The sequence below is a fragment of the Amphiprion ocellaris genome, chromosome 21 (assembly GCF_022539595.1).
Source record: "Amphiprion ocellaris isolate individual 3 ecotype Okinawa chromosome 21, ASM2253959v1, whole genome shotgun sequence".
Lineage (NCBI taxonomy): Eukaryota > Metazoa > Chordata > Actinopteri > Pomacentridae > Amphiprion > Amphiprion ocellaris.
The window spans coordinates 21,829,070-21,846,076 of record NC_072786.1 but is presented as its reverse complement, the minus strand read 5'-3'; the positions used below and the strand labels follow the sequence as shown (position 1 = coordinate 21,846,076).

The window sequence follows — 17,007 nt, the reverse complement described above, 5'->3', positions numbered from 1 at the left end:
CTGTCAGATGCATTTGAGATGGATGAGGCATTCTATTTAGACATGACCATATACTTTTGGATTTTTTAGACACCTACAACTAATAGCTCCAAATTATACAAAATACGTTCTTTTTCATATCTGAAAAAAAGCAGTAAAATCTATTGATCCACACATCAAATGGCCAGCTGTTATACTGGTTCAAAGCTGGTTAGCAACGATTGTCTCACTGTATCTCTCACCGTTAAGCACCATGATGGCTGTCCTCTTGTCATCTCACAATTCTTTAATTATATGTATCGCCGAGTAATAATTTTGTTTGGATTATCCGTTGACTTTACAGAAACAGTTTATGTACAAAATAATAGGGACTCAAAACATGTTTTCTGCCATCTAGTGTGAATTTTGTGTATAGTTTAAAAACAATAGTTTCATAATTTGTACAGACTTTTTCATGTCTTTCAGAAGATGGTGCATTTAACCTCTACGATAAAGTTCAAACAAAATGATCAATGCTAAAGGCCTGTTGCGCAGATTCTGTAAAGAAAACAGCAGGTGATCGAATAATTATCCCTAAAGCTGTACATTTATAATTCATTTTTATTTATCCATATCGCGAAAGAAGGATATAGGCAAAGATGTGTGGCTCATTTGCAAAGGAACAGGCGTTAACACTGACTGAAGTCTAAAAGGAAGACTAGATGGTGAAGATTTGTCATTGAGTGATTTGACATTGATGAATCACTATGACAGGAGGAACAATTCAGGTTAAGATGAAGCTGAGAAGATGAATATAAGCCCCATTGCAGACTGAAGAAAGATAGCAGCTTCATCTGTAGGGGTCACAATATGTCACAGGAGAGGAGTGGAATGAGAAGAAAGACAGTAAGTATACAAATGTTCATCACACTGTTTGCATGGAAACACTGACCAATGTTAAATGATCTTTTTGTGAGAGGAGGAAACATGTTCTATTGATTAAAGCTGGAGAGCAAACCATGTGCGCTATGTAGACTAAAGCATCATGCCAAGTACCAACAACTGTTGCACTGCTGTTTAAGAGAGATGCGATCATGAATTCAGTGGTTAGCCCTGTTGCCTTGCAGCGAGAAGATCGTTGGTTTGCGTCCCGACCTGGGCCTGGGATCTTTCTACATGGAGTTTGTATGTTCTCCCTGTGCATGTGTGGGTTTTCTCCATGTTCTCCAGCTTCCTCCCACAGTCCAAAAACATTCTGAGGTTAATTGATGATTCTAAATTGTCTGTAGGTGTGAATGTGAGTGTGATTGTCTCTATATGTAGTCCTGTGATAGACTGGTGACCTGTCCAGGTGTCCCCTGTCCTTCACCCTAAGTCAGCTGGGATAGACTCCAGCCCCCCATGACCCTAATGAGGATTAAGTGGTGGATAGATAATGATGGAAGGATGGATGTGATGCGATCACCTTTCAGCACTCGGCAAGATACCTTTTACTGCAGTGATGAGCACCTAAATCAGCTGTCAGTCAGCATAGCTTAGGATTGCAGCAAAGCTACGTTGTGGATACACACACACACACACACACACACACACACACACACACACACACACACACACACACACACACACAGTTCACAGTTCTCTGTTATAAAGTGATAAATTATTTAGATTTTACAACTATAACCATTGTTGTACCACTAAGGTGAATTTTTTGACACTTCACGTGTCCAGCACCTGGCTCCTGATTTAGAAAATCATTCAATTATAACATCAGAAAGCTACAAGCTTCCTTTTTTCCACTGCTCACTCTTTTGTTTCTATCCTAATCCCTTCTGTTTCTATTGCCTGTTGTCACGTCAACAGCAGGTTTTCAATAGAGCCGCAGATGCACTTCCATTTGTCTTGATCAGCGTGTTGTCTGCTCTGTGTGATGGCAGGGAGGCCAGAGACAGGAGCACCACGTGTCAGAAGAAGCAGACAAACTGATAGCAGTGTCAAATCTAACATACTGCTGCTGTTGTGGCTGTGCCAGTGCAGCAGTTGGGTGGCCTCTGTGCTCTCAGCATCCATGTACATGCACACGTGTCCCTTCATGCACATAGGCATGGTGGAAGCCTAAGTGTACATATTTCAAGTGATTTAAACAGTATATATTTAATTTGTCTTTTTAGCATTAGGGTTAGGTAAGTATCCAAGTATGTTAGGACACAAATTAGTGTTTAACCATGTCAATCAGTTCTAAATACAACATATTTATGTCACTGCTATAGTCAGTGCCTGAAAACACAATAGGTATTCATGTCTGCTACTAAAATCAATTTACAAAACATCACTGATGATGTGATCAGCTGTGTCTAGATGATATATGTTAAAAGAAAACAAATAAGAATCCATGTACTGTAGACAAAAACACTCTTGTAATTTGTTGCAAAGGATGACGCTGCAGCTTCCCAAGCTGCATATGAGTTTTAAATTTAACACCAGTCCAGCATGTTGTAAGGTTTATGGCTGAGACAGTGAAACATTGTTTTGAATGAAATGAGTAAGCTTTATTCCACTAGGACACAATGCTTATATCAACGCACATTTTCTAAGTGAAATGAGTTGTTGACAACCAGATGAAGATCAAATTACTTAGAAAACTGGAAATATTTATCATAAATGCTACTCATCCGGATGCCACAGCATCCATAAAACCTTTCAGACCATTAGACCAAAGCTTGAAATGTGTCTAACGACACATTGCTTTACTAGCTAAAGGGTCTGTTTTGGGCAACCCTGATCTAATTGGGGAGGGACTGATTTAAAATTTGCCATATAGGAATTAGTAACTTCAGTCCCTGTTTGGAGCTTTACCCATGAAATCCCAGTAAGGAGCACATGATGCACAACAGGCAGCTGTGTGACACTGTATTTGGAAGCGCCATCAGGACAGGAGACATGCTGGTACAGCAGGAGGTAAAGCAGGGTGTAGCCAATGAAGAGAAATAAATATATAACAACAACGTAACTGAAGGAGGAAAGAAGGGGGGAGAGAGGTCCAAACACAATGAGGATGTCCTTAAAATCTAATTTTCCATTCTTTCTTCAAGCCACACTGGCCAGAACCCGCTGAAAGGAAATTTGTATAAGTATGGAATACAGCTTCATAAACTACAGAGCGTACAGCATGTTGGTTTGGAATGTTGCATATCAAGAGGGATTTCTGTTTCTGTATTCCTGTCTGAGAAAATTAAAGAAATTCATATGATTAAATTCAAAAAGAGTAGAGAATGAGGTGGTGCTTTAGGAAAAAGCATAACTTTGATTCATTTTTAGGAAAGTGAATAGAATAGAATAGAACAGAATGTGCTTTATTGTCATTATACAGTGTATAACGAGATTGGAGAAAGTCTGATGGACTGAGTCACAGCAAATCATTCATGTATTCATAAAAGGCCCAAAAGGAGGAAAAGTAGGGTGACAGGGTGCAGTCCCTCAGAGTCATATTGTACTACTCTTTTAAAGAAGAAGAAACACCATCCCTTAGCATTTTCTGAATTGAACACCTGAAGAAAAAGTGAAAAAGAGGTTGCGTCAGGACCAAGCCGTGACTTCAACCCTTGGCTCAAGGTTACCTGAAGGGTACCTGAGGACCCATCTCTCAGCATGCAGAACAGCAGCATTCAACTATTTCATTACATTATGTACATATATCATATTTTGGCTTGGTGTTGGTGCAGCGGTTGGAACTGTCGTTGTTCTAGCATGGTAGGTTAATTGATTATTCTAAATTGGCTGTTGGGAGTATGAGCATACATGGTTGAGTGTGTATGACTATGTCACTCTTTAAGTTAGTCCAGTGCTGAACTGTTGACTTTCCTGCTTCTCACCCAGTATCTACTGGGATCAGCTTCAGACGCTGTGACCCTTACAGGATAAAGTGTGTGTAGCTGATGAATGGATGGATATTTTTGTTTAATTTCACAAGTATCCCACCAAAATACCACTAGTCTACTGAACTTTGAAGAGATACATCTGATGAAAATCTCATAAATTACGCATTAGATGTATTGGTATAAAACTTCCTGAAACACAAAGCCTAAAAAAGACTTTCTAGAATGGAGCAGGACGTCTAATATTCTGCCAAGTACGGTGCAAAACATTTACAGTGCACTTCTGTGACCATTGGACAAGTTAGGTTTACGATGTTTGCAGGGTTTCTGTGTTACTAGTCAGGTGTTCTGTTTCTGTAAAATGGGTAATCACAAATGAGGGTAATGGAACACAAACACTTTGAGTGAGGTGTAACTGGGAAAGTAAATGTTAGTCACTGAGAAAACCTTAGAGCCATCCAGAAATTTGGTAGGTAGAGTTAGGTGGAAAGGTTTTAAAGAAACTGTGACCTTTTTTAGTCATTTTCATCACGTTAGATACAGTTGCAACTGTGGGAGTTGACACAATGGGCACCAAAGGTTTACTTTTGAAAAAAAAAGCAAAATAAAGACAGAAAGAGGAGAACGAGAAGGAACGGAGAGGAGTAGAGTCTGGGATACAAGCACAAGCGCCATGGCAACACATAGAAAGAGGAAGAAAAGAGTTACCCATAAGTAGCCGCCGTTTCACCCGCTTGTCCACATCAGCTACTGACGTGGCATTGAACTCAGAGCTCTCAATTGCAGCCTCATCTTTCTCTAAAACACAAGTGACAAGGGGACAAACAGTGAGCAGCAGGTTAATGAGAAGCCCAAATGACCAGACCTTCAGCCCCTCTTGGCGTTTGAGCAAAAAACCAAAGCCAAGAAGCAAGAAGCGATGAGGAAGTGCCAAAATCCCTGTTAGAGTGTTAATCCCCAAACAAATGATAAATCCCCCAAAGCAAATCAAAAGAACAAAACAAAATAAAATGAATGAAAATGATCAGTATCAGTGTGTAGCTTACAAAATGAAGCGGTAGGTAGGTAGGTAGGTAGGTAGGTAGGTAGGTAGGTAGGTAGGTAGGTAGGTGGGTGGGTGAGTAGGGAGGTAGGTAGGTAGGTAGGGAGGGAGGGAGGGAGGGAGGGAGGGAGGGAGAGAAGGGGAGGAGAGGAGAGGAGGTTCAAGAATTACATATGAAGAGTTGTTAAAAATGAGAGAGGTTTGGGATTTTAGGGATGGAATGGGTTGGGATGCATATTAAGGGGGATTTGAACTGTGATGTTGACGTTGCTGTTGTCGCCGATGGAGTTTCTGTCTTCCATATCAAACAGCCACGCTTTCTCAGCAATGATTCCCTCACATTAGGATGAAGGAGGAAGGCGAGAAAGAGAGGGAGGGGAGAATACGAGTCCAACATTTCCAAGGCAAGCTGCCTTAAATGTGGCCACAGAGACAGAAGCAAAATTGGGTGAGGATGACAACAAGAAAGAGAAGAAAGGGTGGTGCAGGGCACAAGAGGGTGCAAAGAAGAGGGAGGTGCTCAAAGAGCTGGGCAATGACAAGATGACTGAAGGAATGAAGTCGGAAAGGGAGAGCAAAAGAAAAAGAGAGAAGGAAGGAAACAGACAGAATCAGTCCCATCATGGCCCATGATGGGAGAGGTATATGAGGGAAGGAGGGTTGCACACACCGAGAAATGGGGTTGAAGGAGGAGTGTAGGGAAGGCATGCAGAGGATTAAAAAAAAGCAGGAGGAGGTAGACTGGGGGCAGCGCTGGTTGCCTGTTTGTCTATGGAATACATCACAACTGGCTTTAACAGTCAACGCTGGAAAAACCACATTCCCAAATAATGGGCAGCAGAGGGGGGTGGCAGAGGGGTGTAAGGAGGATGGTGAGAGGGGCAACCGGAGGAAGGTGTTGCAGAGGGGGTTCAGATGGCTGCTAAAGTGGCATTGCATGTGCTGCATTGGGGTTTGATGATGAGGCTGGGAGAGGGAGACGGCCTTTCACTGGGCCTGAGTTATTAAGGCCTGAATGAGCATCTCTGTATGAATGGACGCCACTTGCCGCAAAAGAACAGGCCTTTGATGTACATGCTCAGTCTTATAGGATGGTGGGAGGGGTGAACATGGGGGCAATTAACGTCCCTTCCATTCCCCAGCCCCAGCCTGCAACCATTTTCTCTCTCTCTCCTCTCAGGCGCATGATGGACAAAGTGGAGGACTCTCTGAAGCACACTCAGGGATGAATGGAGGCTTTCTGGTGCTGAGCTAACGGGTGAAATGTGCTTGTGTGAATGTGTGTGATTGTTGAATCAAGAGCTTGTGCATACCAGTGTGCGTGCTTTTGAACGTCTGCTTGCTTGAGTGTGTGAAAAAATCTGTCAGAGAGGGAGTTAAAACAGGAGTGTGTGTGTATGTGAGGCGTAGATGTGCACGACAGGTTGAGGAGGGGTGGGAAGAGAGAAATCCCGGCCACTTACTCCTAAAGAGTCTATGGCGCTAAGTGGTGGTCAGAGGCCTGCAGAGAGGGGAGTTTTAGAGAGCCAGACCTACACAGGGCGAGGAGGGGGAAGAGTTAAACCACTCTACGCTACTACAGCTAGGAGGAAAATGGTAAAAACCAATGCACTGGAGGGAAACAGAAGGACCAGGGTCACTAAAAACAGCAACAACAATAAAAATGTACGTCATTTCAAAAAGGGAAAATGAGAGAAAAAAAAGAGAAAAGAAAAAAGGGAAACCATACAAATGCAGCGTAGGCTCTCCCATGCAGCTGGGCAAGCAGACAAACAACAGACGGCCGGATTAGTGAAAGAGGCAGTGGCAGATGAATGGATGGTGTGGCACATGTGAGTGGACGCATGCAGTTAGAATGGCAGGTGTAAGACTGAAGGAGGGTGAACAGTGCAAGTCCCTGCCTATCTATTAATGTATGGAGTAAGATCGTACGCTAATGGATGGGGATGAGGCATGGAAGTCATTTTGGTTTGACAGAGTTTTGGTATTTAGTTACTTTTTGTGACGAGGTGGAGGATGAGGAGGTGGTGAGAGAGCTGCAGGAGGAGGTTAGGCTTGCTTTCTCGGGAGTTTATGTAAGATCAGGCTGCAATTGAGATGTCCATTTTAATCACAGAGTCTAACCCAACGCCCCTGACCCCCCCATCCCACAGTCACACTTTCCTCTTGTGTACTGAGGATTAACCCTCATTTCCACCTGATTTGGTTTAACATGGATGCTCAGACAAGACAGGCAATCAGGTACTATCACCAGAAAGCAGGAGGAGGAGGGGGAGGAAGAAGGAGGAACAGGAGGACAGGACTTTATAGAAAGGGTGAAGGGGGGTGGGGTTAAAGGTAGGCCCATAGGGCAGTTGGGACACTTGGACCACAGACAGAAAGGTCCTTTCTCTCATCAAAATATGAAGAGAGAGAGAGAGAGAAAGAGAAAAGACACAAGACACTGGGAAAAGAGGGAGAGGAGTGTTCCCGCTCTCATTCTGCTTCCTCTTCATAGCGTTTCTTTGACGGAGTATTCCATTTCTTCAAAGCAGCTAAAAAGAAAAAGGATTAGTGGCAGTAAAAACCTGCTGCTGCTGTAAAGCAGCACAGCAATCTGCTCCATCGGTGAGGGACAGAGAGAGACAGAGGAAGACAGAGGCACAGACAGAGGGAGATGTTTCCAGTGTTCAAACACAGCAGTAAGGACAACATCAAAATTACATTGACTTAAATATGTCCATGTGTGTGAGCAACAGCACTGATATCACTCTGAGACACTTCTCAGATAACAGACAGGAAGGAGAAAACTTAAAGTGTCTTCTCGTTGGGCACACAGTTATAGTCTCATTAGTTCACAGGTAACAAAGTGTTAAATCACACTTACACTTTATTTTCTTTGGTTTGAACAACATGGAAAAGTTTACTGGATTTTTTTATTTGGTACATTAAGGTTTACACTGCCCAATTACAAATGAACCAGAACTTGCAAACAAAAGTCACATGGACTCCCAAGCAGCTCATTAACTGGACAGAGATTTGGTGACCTGTCTCGCTGCAAGCTTTGAGAGTCTGGCAGCAGCGGAATCAAAACAAATTCTGGTTCAAAGCATGGAACTTTAGTGATTACTGCTTCTGGGATTTTTGTCAAGATAGAATTGCTATGAACACCTTTGCTGGAGTTTGTGTCAGTTCTGAATATGTGAAGAAATTGCCAAATAAGACATCAGACTGTGGTTTGGTCTTGGTACATTCTGTTACGATTAACTTTCCAAATCTGAGAAGCTGCTGACTATCGGATGTCGACCTCCGTCTCATGCTAGCCATAAATCCTGGATTTTTGGGAAGTTTTCTGTAATTGATTTGGATTTCGTTATTATTCCTGACCAACTACACAGAAATTCTTTTAGAAAAAGACAGAGACATTCCTCTTTCCAGGTATACTGGGGTGACCTTAATTCAAAGGTCATTGCTCCCATCTGTCCAGATCCCCTGAACTGAAGAGGAACCCTTGTCTCAGAGTTGAAATAAGCAGGCCTAAGGATGCAAACTGACTGCTGCTCTCTCCTATCTCTAATTCAGTACATATTGGATGCACAGTACACAGCAGAAGTAAATACAACCCTGTGCAATATCACTTAAATGTCAAATGACTCTAAACTCTATTACCTCTCAAGAATTGCATTTTTAAAAGTATTTTTGTAAAGTGTTTCCTCTTATGAACAACCAAAAATAAATCCTTTGGACAAACTATTCAAAATACAGACTCCAAAGTAGAAACACATTAGAACTAAAGTGAATACACCTGTGATTGCTTACAAGTTAATAAAAAAAGCTTTGATCACTGAAACTAAATCAAGTACATGTTCCAGTCAGCTGAACTGCATGAACATGGTGGTAAAAATAACACCAGATCCTTCTCAGTTTTGGACCTATGGGACTCTATCTGCATGTCTACATCATGTCTCTAGATGGAAAGAATTTTCAGAAGAATTGAAAAGTCTGACTGTCAGAAATCAAAAATATGACAAAGGATACCAGAATCTGCCAAAATGCTAAATATACAGTACTGTAACGACATTACATAATCCAAAACCAACATAAACACAAGCATCCCATTCAGACTGTGCATGGCTTGACAACTTTGCTTATTTTGTACTGGATTACACAAGAACAATTGTGCAGCTATCACTCAAAATTAGCCAGCAAAAGAAAACAACTTCTGAAACAATGTCTCAATTAGCATCAAAATGGTTTGAGAAAGTGACAATTAACTTCTGTAATAAGAGGTCATCTTATCTCTAACTTCATTTCCTACTTTAAAAATAACTGTATGTCATCATTTTAGGGGGAACAAAGTAGGCATTGCTTTTATTACCTTGACAAAAGGAATGTAAGTAAATTCAGAGCACTCATTCCTGACCTCCACTTTTTAATTTGAAGGTACTAAACACAAATGATCGATACCTTAAAACCTGCGCAGGCACCATAGATTACATGTCATTGAGGCCAAACTACACAAACAACCAGTGACTGGCACACTGAGGCAAACTGGCTATGAGAGCAAAGATGTAGCAGTAAAAATTGCTTACAGGCTCGAAAAACTTTCTCATATTTATATCATCAGGAAGGAGGTGGAGAAAAACTCTGAACAGCTTCACTTACCTTGGACGCCTTATTCATCTTGTACTGATTAGAAAAATAGCAAGATGAAAATGAATATCCTTTAAGTGAGAGTCCCGGTGCGAAAGCATGTTGCTGTTGACAGTCATCTGTACAAATGACCTGCTTGGGCAGAGAGCTGCCTGCCGGCTGTGAACAAGGCTCACTGAGTCAACTCAGTTCTGACATGATGAATGTGCTTTTCAGAGAGGGACATGTGTCAGTCATTCATTCTCCACCAGACTATACCATCATTTCTCTAATATTCTAAACATATCCCTGCTCATTCATTGGCCCTGACACATTACCATTATGATACTCTCTCCAAAGCTTTGTGAATTCTCATTGTGCTTGTGTGTTTCAGACATTTATGTTTATGTAGCTAAGATGATGGGGGCAGCGACTCAGAGAAGACATTATCATTTCTATTTGTGCATACTGTTTTAGTGGATAACTGCAGTCTTCCACCCCCAACAGGACTGTGTTGCTTCATTCTTAAACACTCTCTGCAGTCTGGTAATCAGAGTCAAGATATTAGAAAATTCCATAAAAATAAAATTTGATTTGAGTCCAATTTTGAAACCCATATACCTACTGTCAGTGATGATTTAAATTTGTACTTTAAAATTGATCTTCAGAAAATAATGTATTTAATGCTCATGATGAATGCTCATCTTGTACAAAACATGTATTTATGACAATGGTAATTCTACAGCAGTGGTTCTGGTGGGTTATGAATAAGAGACATCTGTGCACTTCTAATGCAGGTCAGATGCATGATATAGTGTAGGTAAAGCCAGCCTACAGCTTTCCGAAGTGAGGCATTGATTGAATAATGTTTTATTCATTTGTCTTCTCCACAATTCCAGAGATACAACGGGCAGGACTGTACAGGACTGAGTCTCATTCATGTCCTTATTAACTGTGTTGATTGACTACAATTGAGGGATAAATCAGGGCAGAACTGCTTGTGGAGATAATTGTGTTTGAGTCCTATCGCTTTCTGTTTGCGTGAGAAGCTCCCTGCCTTTTTTGCATTCACAGTGTTTAAATAAGACGTGGCTGGGGCGAGAGGGTAGGAACTGATGAGGAACCAGGAGGAGATCTATCTACCAACTACCTCCAACTCCAGCCCTCCTTGCCCACTTCCTCATTGTATCGCTTTCTTTTTTCAAAACCATCTCTGCTACAGAACTGATCCACGAGCTTCTATCATACACGTGGTGTTGTTGGGAAGCCTTCATGGTTGTCACTCACCGATGCAGGTCTTGCTGTCTGAGTGCAGAGCGTACTTCTGGTGGCAGCCACACACCGGCCCTGTGTCCGTATCATCACATGTGTGCTGGCAGCCGCCATTTCCATAGTTACACGTCACTGAAGACAACACACATATTAAGTTTTGCATCAGCTTTGTACATTATGTGTAACACAATACTCATGAAATTGGACTTGTTTCTCTGCATTAATGATAACAGCCACAGAGAGACATGCATAATAAGAAAAAGAAGTTAAGGTCAAATTTATTTGTAAAGCACATTTAAAACAGCAAGAGTTGAACCAAAGCAGCTGACTAAAAAGACAATTAAGTTAGGGCATCAAGCTCTACTTGAATCCAATGCCAACGAGAGTCACTGCAGAGCTTCTAAAGTCTCAGGAGTTATTACATTAAGAGGTGAACTGTTCCAGAGACTAGGAGGAGCCACTGTGAAGTCTTGAACAGCTCTATTTTTTGCTTTGGTGTCAGAACATCGAAAGGCCTCTGGTTGGTCAAACTCAGTGCTCTAATCAGAGTGTGATGATGAAAGAGTTATGCTAAGTAAGGTAGCACCACCACATTTAAAACTTTTTAAACTAAAATGGACAAGATACCAGGGAAAGGAGGACAGCGCTGGTGTTACATATGTGTTTTCTTTTTTCTTTTTTTTATCTATCCTACAGTCGTACCGAGTGATAATAAATTAAAAAATAACTTTGTAAAAGAAATTGCAAGAGGGATTGGCCTTCACTTTAACTAAAAACCTTCATTGAAAGAAGCCAGTTCTGACCACTGAGCTGAGCTGTCTGTCAAATTTGCAGGTTTTGTACGGAAGATGGATTGTATGGACAAAAAAGCCAAGAATGTTGTCAGGGTCATGGTTGATAAAACATAATCTCTGTCTTAATTTCATTAAAACCTCAAGGGCAGCATATTCAACAAAAAGAGGATTGGGCACAAAATGGAGCCTTGAAGGACCGAAGAAGCTAAAAGGCATGAACACGTTTATTTACTCTCAATGTTTTCCAGTAACAAAACTAATCATCCATTTGATTCTAGTTGTGAGATTTTCTTTAACATTCTCACTGGTTTATCAAATAACTAGACCATACATTGATAACCTTTAATCCATTATAGTGTTTTGACAGTTTCAGGCCAATTTTCACAGATGGAGGAAGAAAAGGACACTGCTTGTATTATAAGGACACACTTTTCATTTTCATTTTCAGCACATATCTGTTTGGATGGACATTATACTCATATTTATTTCTGATTTTGTAGATAAAAATAACTTCTTTAGTTTATTTCTGTGCATTTTTTCTCAGGTGTTTCTGAAATTATTACCCATTTGACAGTTTATCATACATAAAGTGTACTTGCTTAACAAGCCTTTGTCTATAATTTGTCTACTTACTGCTCAATAAGGTCCTAAAGGAGAGAACTCTGAGGAGACTAGGAGCACAGCAAAAGAACTGCTGCTTTTCTTGTGTTTCTTCTGTCATTCCCAAACAGGACAGAATCATTAGTCGTTAATTGATTTATTCTTTTGCCCACAATTTGTCCAAATTGCGGTTTGGAGAAACAGATCAGGGGACAGAAGCTTTTAAATGAGATGATTTTTTTTGATCAAGAAAGGACTATTGCGAAAATGTGATTATAGTTTTATAATATCATTGCACTACTTCTTCTTTTGTCTCGTCACAATTACTACAGCTGCTGTATGGCTCTGCTACAACACAAACACAAGTTGTTCTTGAGTGACTAAAATGACTAATGCAGCCTTCTACAGCATTATAACTGCACCTGTTCATTTGCTCTTAGTAGATGCTGTACATGTGCTATAACAAGGCAAATGGTACAAGAAAGACAAGAGTCTTGAGTTTGTCCATTAAGCACTTAAGTCTTCATAGTCCTCCCGGTCAGAGCCATTAGAAGCTCCTGAACCCACATTAGCAAGGATTGTTGAGAGACAATTTACTATAACAGAAAAATTAAGATTAGCATCCTATAATTGAAATTCAAAAAGTCCCCAAAGCAAGGTTTGTGGGACAGAAAAAGAGAAAGATTTTTTTCAGATTTCCTTCTCTCTTGCATGAGCATGAGAGAAATAAGAACGGTAGAGAGGATTGGGACAACATGTACAATGACAAAAGGTGTAAAATAATAGGTAGGATAAAAAGACAATGTTTCACTGCAACAACTTTTTTGGGTGTTTATAGGAGAACTTGGGTGCTGCAGTCCCTGTCTGCCAAAGAAACCAGGTATCAACTGTAGTTCATTGGTCCTAAACCAGCCAGCAGTGTACTGTTTCTTATGATTTGTCCACCTTTTTTGTGTGTGTAATGTGTGTGTGTAATGTGTCTAGTCCTAGAAACCCCTGTAGCTCAACTGGTTGAGTGGGGGACCCAGAAACAGGGGTTATAAGCTCTGACGCAGCAGCCATGGATTCCAGTCTGACCTAGGGCCATTTACTACATGTCTTTGCCCCACTATTCTCCCTATGCTCCCTGTCTCTTTCCACTGTCCTATATAATAAAGGCCAAAAAAAAAGAAATAACAATTTGCCTAGTCCTTACAGTTCTTAGGGCGAAGAAAGCAAGTATGAATACACTTGGTGAACTTTTCAGCAAAGTTTGTATTTCCCTAACAATCACCATTTTTGGATCTTGCAGTGGTTCTAAGAAGAAGAACAAAAGGGAGACAGAGGATTAGAAATGATAAAAGGCAAAAGGATGAGGCAGACAGCGAAATAGGAAGTAGACATAGGACACAGAACAAGAAATAGGTGGAGGAGAGACGAAAGGCAGAGAGGGCATGAAAGGAAAAGAAGCGCTTGTTTGTGTGTCTGTGTGCATGAAGGCATTGTAGACATAACTGCTGTTTCTTTTATCACTAATTTACTACCGCCCTGTGCTGCCATACTTCACAGGCCGACACAGCGCTGGGTCCCTAGCCACTAATGAAATATTACCACAGTGGGGGATGCATTAGAGCCTTTCAGAGGCTTTCACAATCTTTACACTCCAAATGTCTGAGAGGAGAACAAGATGTGTTGCCAAACAAAGTGTAACTAAAAGCTTATTTTTCCCCCTCAAAAACAGCAGCCCTAAATTCCATGGCTGCAGGCATTCGGCGTGAAGAGTGAGAAACAGGGATTGAGCTGCAAAGGGGTGTTTAGAGACATGAATTCTCTCTACTGAATCCTTCAGCACCTTCAGTTTGGCCTGAAACGCTTAACTGATTTTGGTATTAAATGTCCACCCTCATATTTTACCACTGAAGGCCTACTGGAATTTGTCCTTCATTGCTATTACAGATGTTTATCACAGGAACAGTTTAGATCCTTCATCGCACCAGTACATAACTGCAATAAAATCAAGTCTATAAAACAAAGTGTTAATACCTTGCTGCCATGTGAGTTGTAAAATTAAATGACAAGTCAATTGACTAAAGATTAACAGATGATGGAAAGCATGACGCAAAAATGTATATAGGATTGCAAAACATTCAACATGTGTAAGCTGTGAACAATGTAAACAAATGTGAGCAAACCTGGCATAATGTTGACATTAAAGCACATTGGCTTCCTGTAGTGTGTGTGTGTGTGTGTGTGTGTGTGTGTGTGTGTGTGTGTGTGTGAGTGTGTATCTGTCAGTGTAGGGTCAGATGGATACATACATGTACAGTCCTTCTGGTTTTTGGCCAGTTCAAAGCCAGGTCGGCACTCGCAGGACACTCCACCTTTGCCCGGAGCCTCTCTGCAGATGTGGGCACAGCCATGGTCCTTGTTCATGCAGTTCATTCCATCTGTTCAAGGGACAGGGACAATGAGACGTTAAAATGTTTTTATTCTACAGTGACAAGTAGAATAAAAGTCTGAAATCTTGCTTTGGTGTTTCTGTATGACAATAAATAAGCAACAATCAGAGTCAAAAAATAATATTTATTGTGTTGAAAGTTTAACAATCAAAAATTCACTTTGTCAGGTCTGGGTGGGCGACGAGACAACCCACCGACTCCACCAGCCATGAAATTACGATTTAAACAGGGGGTTTAAACATTCCTAAATCCAAATTAGCACATCAAAATATTGGACTTAATTTTCTAAACCATGGTGAGAAGAAAATGAAGAATAGATAGCAGACAAAATAGGTTTCAGGGCTGTTTATATCTATCATGATGTAATAATATCACATTATAGAAATCATGCATACTGAGGTTTTACTGTGCACATATTTATTATATGTAGTATCTGTTGTATATATCTCTATGCAGCGAAAAGACCAATATTTTTTATGACATAAATGAAACTTAGTTTAGTCCATAGTTCTCTGCTAGCATTATTGTAGGTGCTATAGTTTTTTCCCCCCACTATTTACTGTCAAATGTTTTTCAGTGCATTTGTAGTGTTTGATAATCTGTACTTTCAGAATGTCTCTCTGGTGATACTCCTGCAATTGCATCACACCACTTTTAATTTGTTGTTCTACTTGGACCAGAATAAAGGCTCTAAAGAGTAACTTTACAGACTAGTGGTCAGTCAGTGAGTCTCATTCCTTTGGCCCAGATCAAAAACATTTCTTAGACAACTACCAGATGGATATAAATAATCCTTTAACACGCATTCCATTCATTTATTAATTCATACATTCAGTCCGTCTTTATGACTTTGTTTTTTTAGTCACTGTTTGATTAGATTTAGGCACCAAAATGGTTAGGTTGAGGGATATATCACAGTTAAAAGACGGATCTTTCACATGTTTGACACTCCTTTTCCATTTCCTGAGTTACCAGGTGACAAGTCCTCATCCAATATATAATTAGTTGCCTGAAAGGGAACAACAATAAACCAACAAAATGAATGGCAAAGAGCTCTTGATTTGAAATGTATTGTGACATGTCACAAACAATCAATTTCAAAATACAATTAAAACTGAATTTTATTTATATAGAAATTCCATTTTTGGGAGGCAGGGTGAAAATATTCACAAAATCAGCCAAACTAGTGACCAGACTACAGTGCAATAACTGTGACAAATGGCTGTGTGATGCACTAATTTATTATTACGTAACTATGACTAGGGTGCACACGTTTTTTTTATGTGTGGAAATCTGATGCTTGATCATGTATAATAACAAAAACATTAAAATGTGAATCTTACAGGTTTGACATGTAAGTGTAAGTTGAGTGTAAGTTCATGTAAGTTCAGCAGTGCAGAGCCAGCTCAGCCAGCAGACTAGTGTATGCATGTATTCATATTTTACAAAAAAAACCCCAACAGAATATGTATGGATAAGAAATAGAAAGGACCAAGAATGCATGACAACCGTATGAACGTAAAGGAGTAAAAACACTGTGACTGCCTTGACACCACTGCTGACAACCCTTCACCCTCTGCATCATCGTAACACCCATAATCACAGCAGAGAACATCCCCTCGGGTGCACAAATTTCTGTAGTCTTGAAAGGAGACAGTGAGGAGACTTGTAACTGCAGACCTGTGGTTTCTCTGTTGTCTGTGACAGTAAGCCCAATCCTCAGGCTCTGCTGAGCAGCCAAGGGTCATCAAACCACTGTTTTCCTGCCCTTATTGCTAAAAGTCAGTTTCATGCTTTCTGAAATTCCACTTTCTTACACATCAAAATCCTGACAACGTTCATCAGCACCAGTTGGGCCCCGGATGTGAATTTATGACCTGCTCAGTCCGTGTCGCTGTCAGCTGCCACTGATCTGATGCATCTTCTTGTCAGCACTTCCACGGCTTCTAATTCTACGACTCTACTACTCGTCTTCTGTTTCCTCCATCCCTTCATTCCTTCACCCGGGCCTGTCTGATGTGGTCTCAGTCTATTCCTGGTGATTTACAGAGCACACTGTGGCAATAATATGTGAAATAGACCAGTGCTTAAATCTTGATCAGCAGGGAGAGGAGCTGGAGGAGGAAGCAAAACGGAGGAGGACGGAGGGCCAGTGTTCTCCAGAGAGGCTAGTAGGGAGGATGAAGCCAGCCAAAGATATCACTGAACTCTGGGAAGAGCTGGGAAAGTTAGTTAGGGAGTGTGTGGACGTCTTCTCATCATGCCACAATCAAATGTCTTCACTCGCAAAAGATGGGTATCCAGCGTCTTTATATTACACTCCAATCTAATGAAAGTTTCACAATACAGTTTTTCCATGTTATCCTTGAGCTTTCCTTCACACGTACATTGTAGGTTGCAGTTTTTCTCTCAAGATA

General features: G+C 40.8%; 1 protein-coding gene across 2 annotated transcripts in view; it reads right to left on the bottom strand.

Annotated features, from left to right (window-relative positions):
- scube1 (signal peptide, CUB domain, EGF-like 1) overlaps window positions 1–17,007 on the bottom strand; it is a 118,495-nt gene that overhangs the window by 42,924 nt on the left and 58,564 nt on the right. Inside the window, exons 5-7 of one of the 2 annotated variants that reach the window (XM_023299765.3) lie at window positions 14,450–14,578; window positions 10,774–10,890; window positions 4,542–4,631 (exon numbers count right to left, since the gene is read on the bottom strand). In XM_023299765.3, coding sequence (XP_023155533.1) covers window positions 4,542–4,631; window positions 10,774–10,890; window positions 14,450–14,578 — 336 coding nt within the window. The remainder of the gene's footprint in view (window positions 1–4,541; window positions 4,632–10,773; window positions 10,891–14,449; window positions 14,579–17,007) is intronic. The other variant, XM_023299766.3, reaches the window with a different exon arrangement.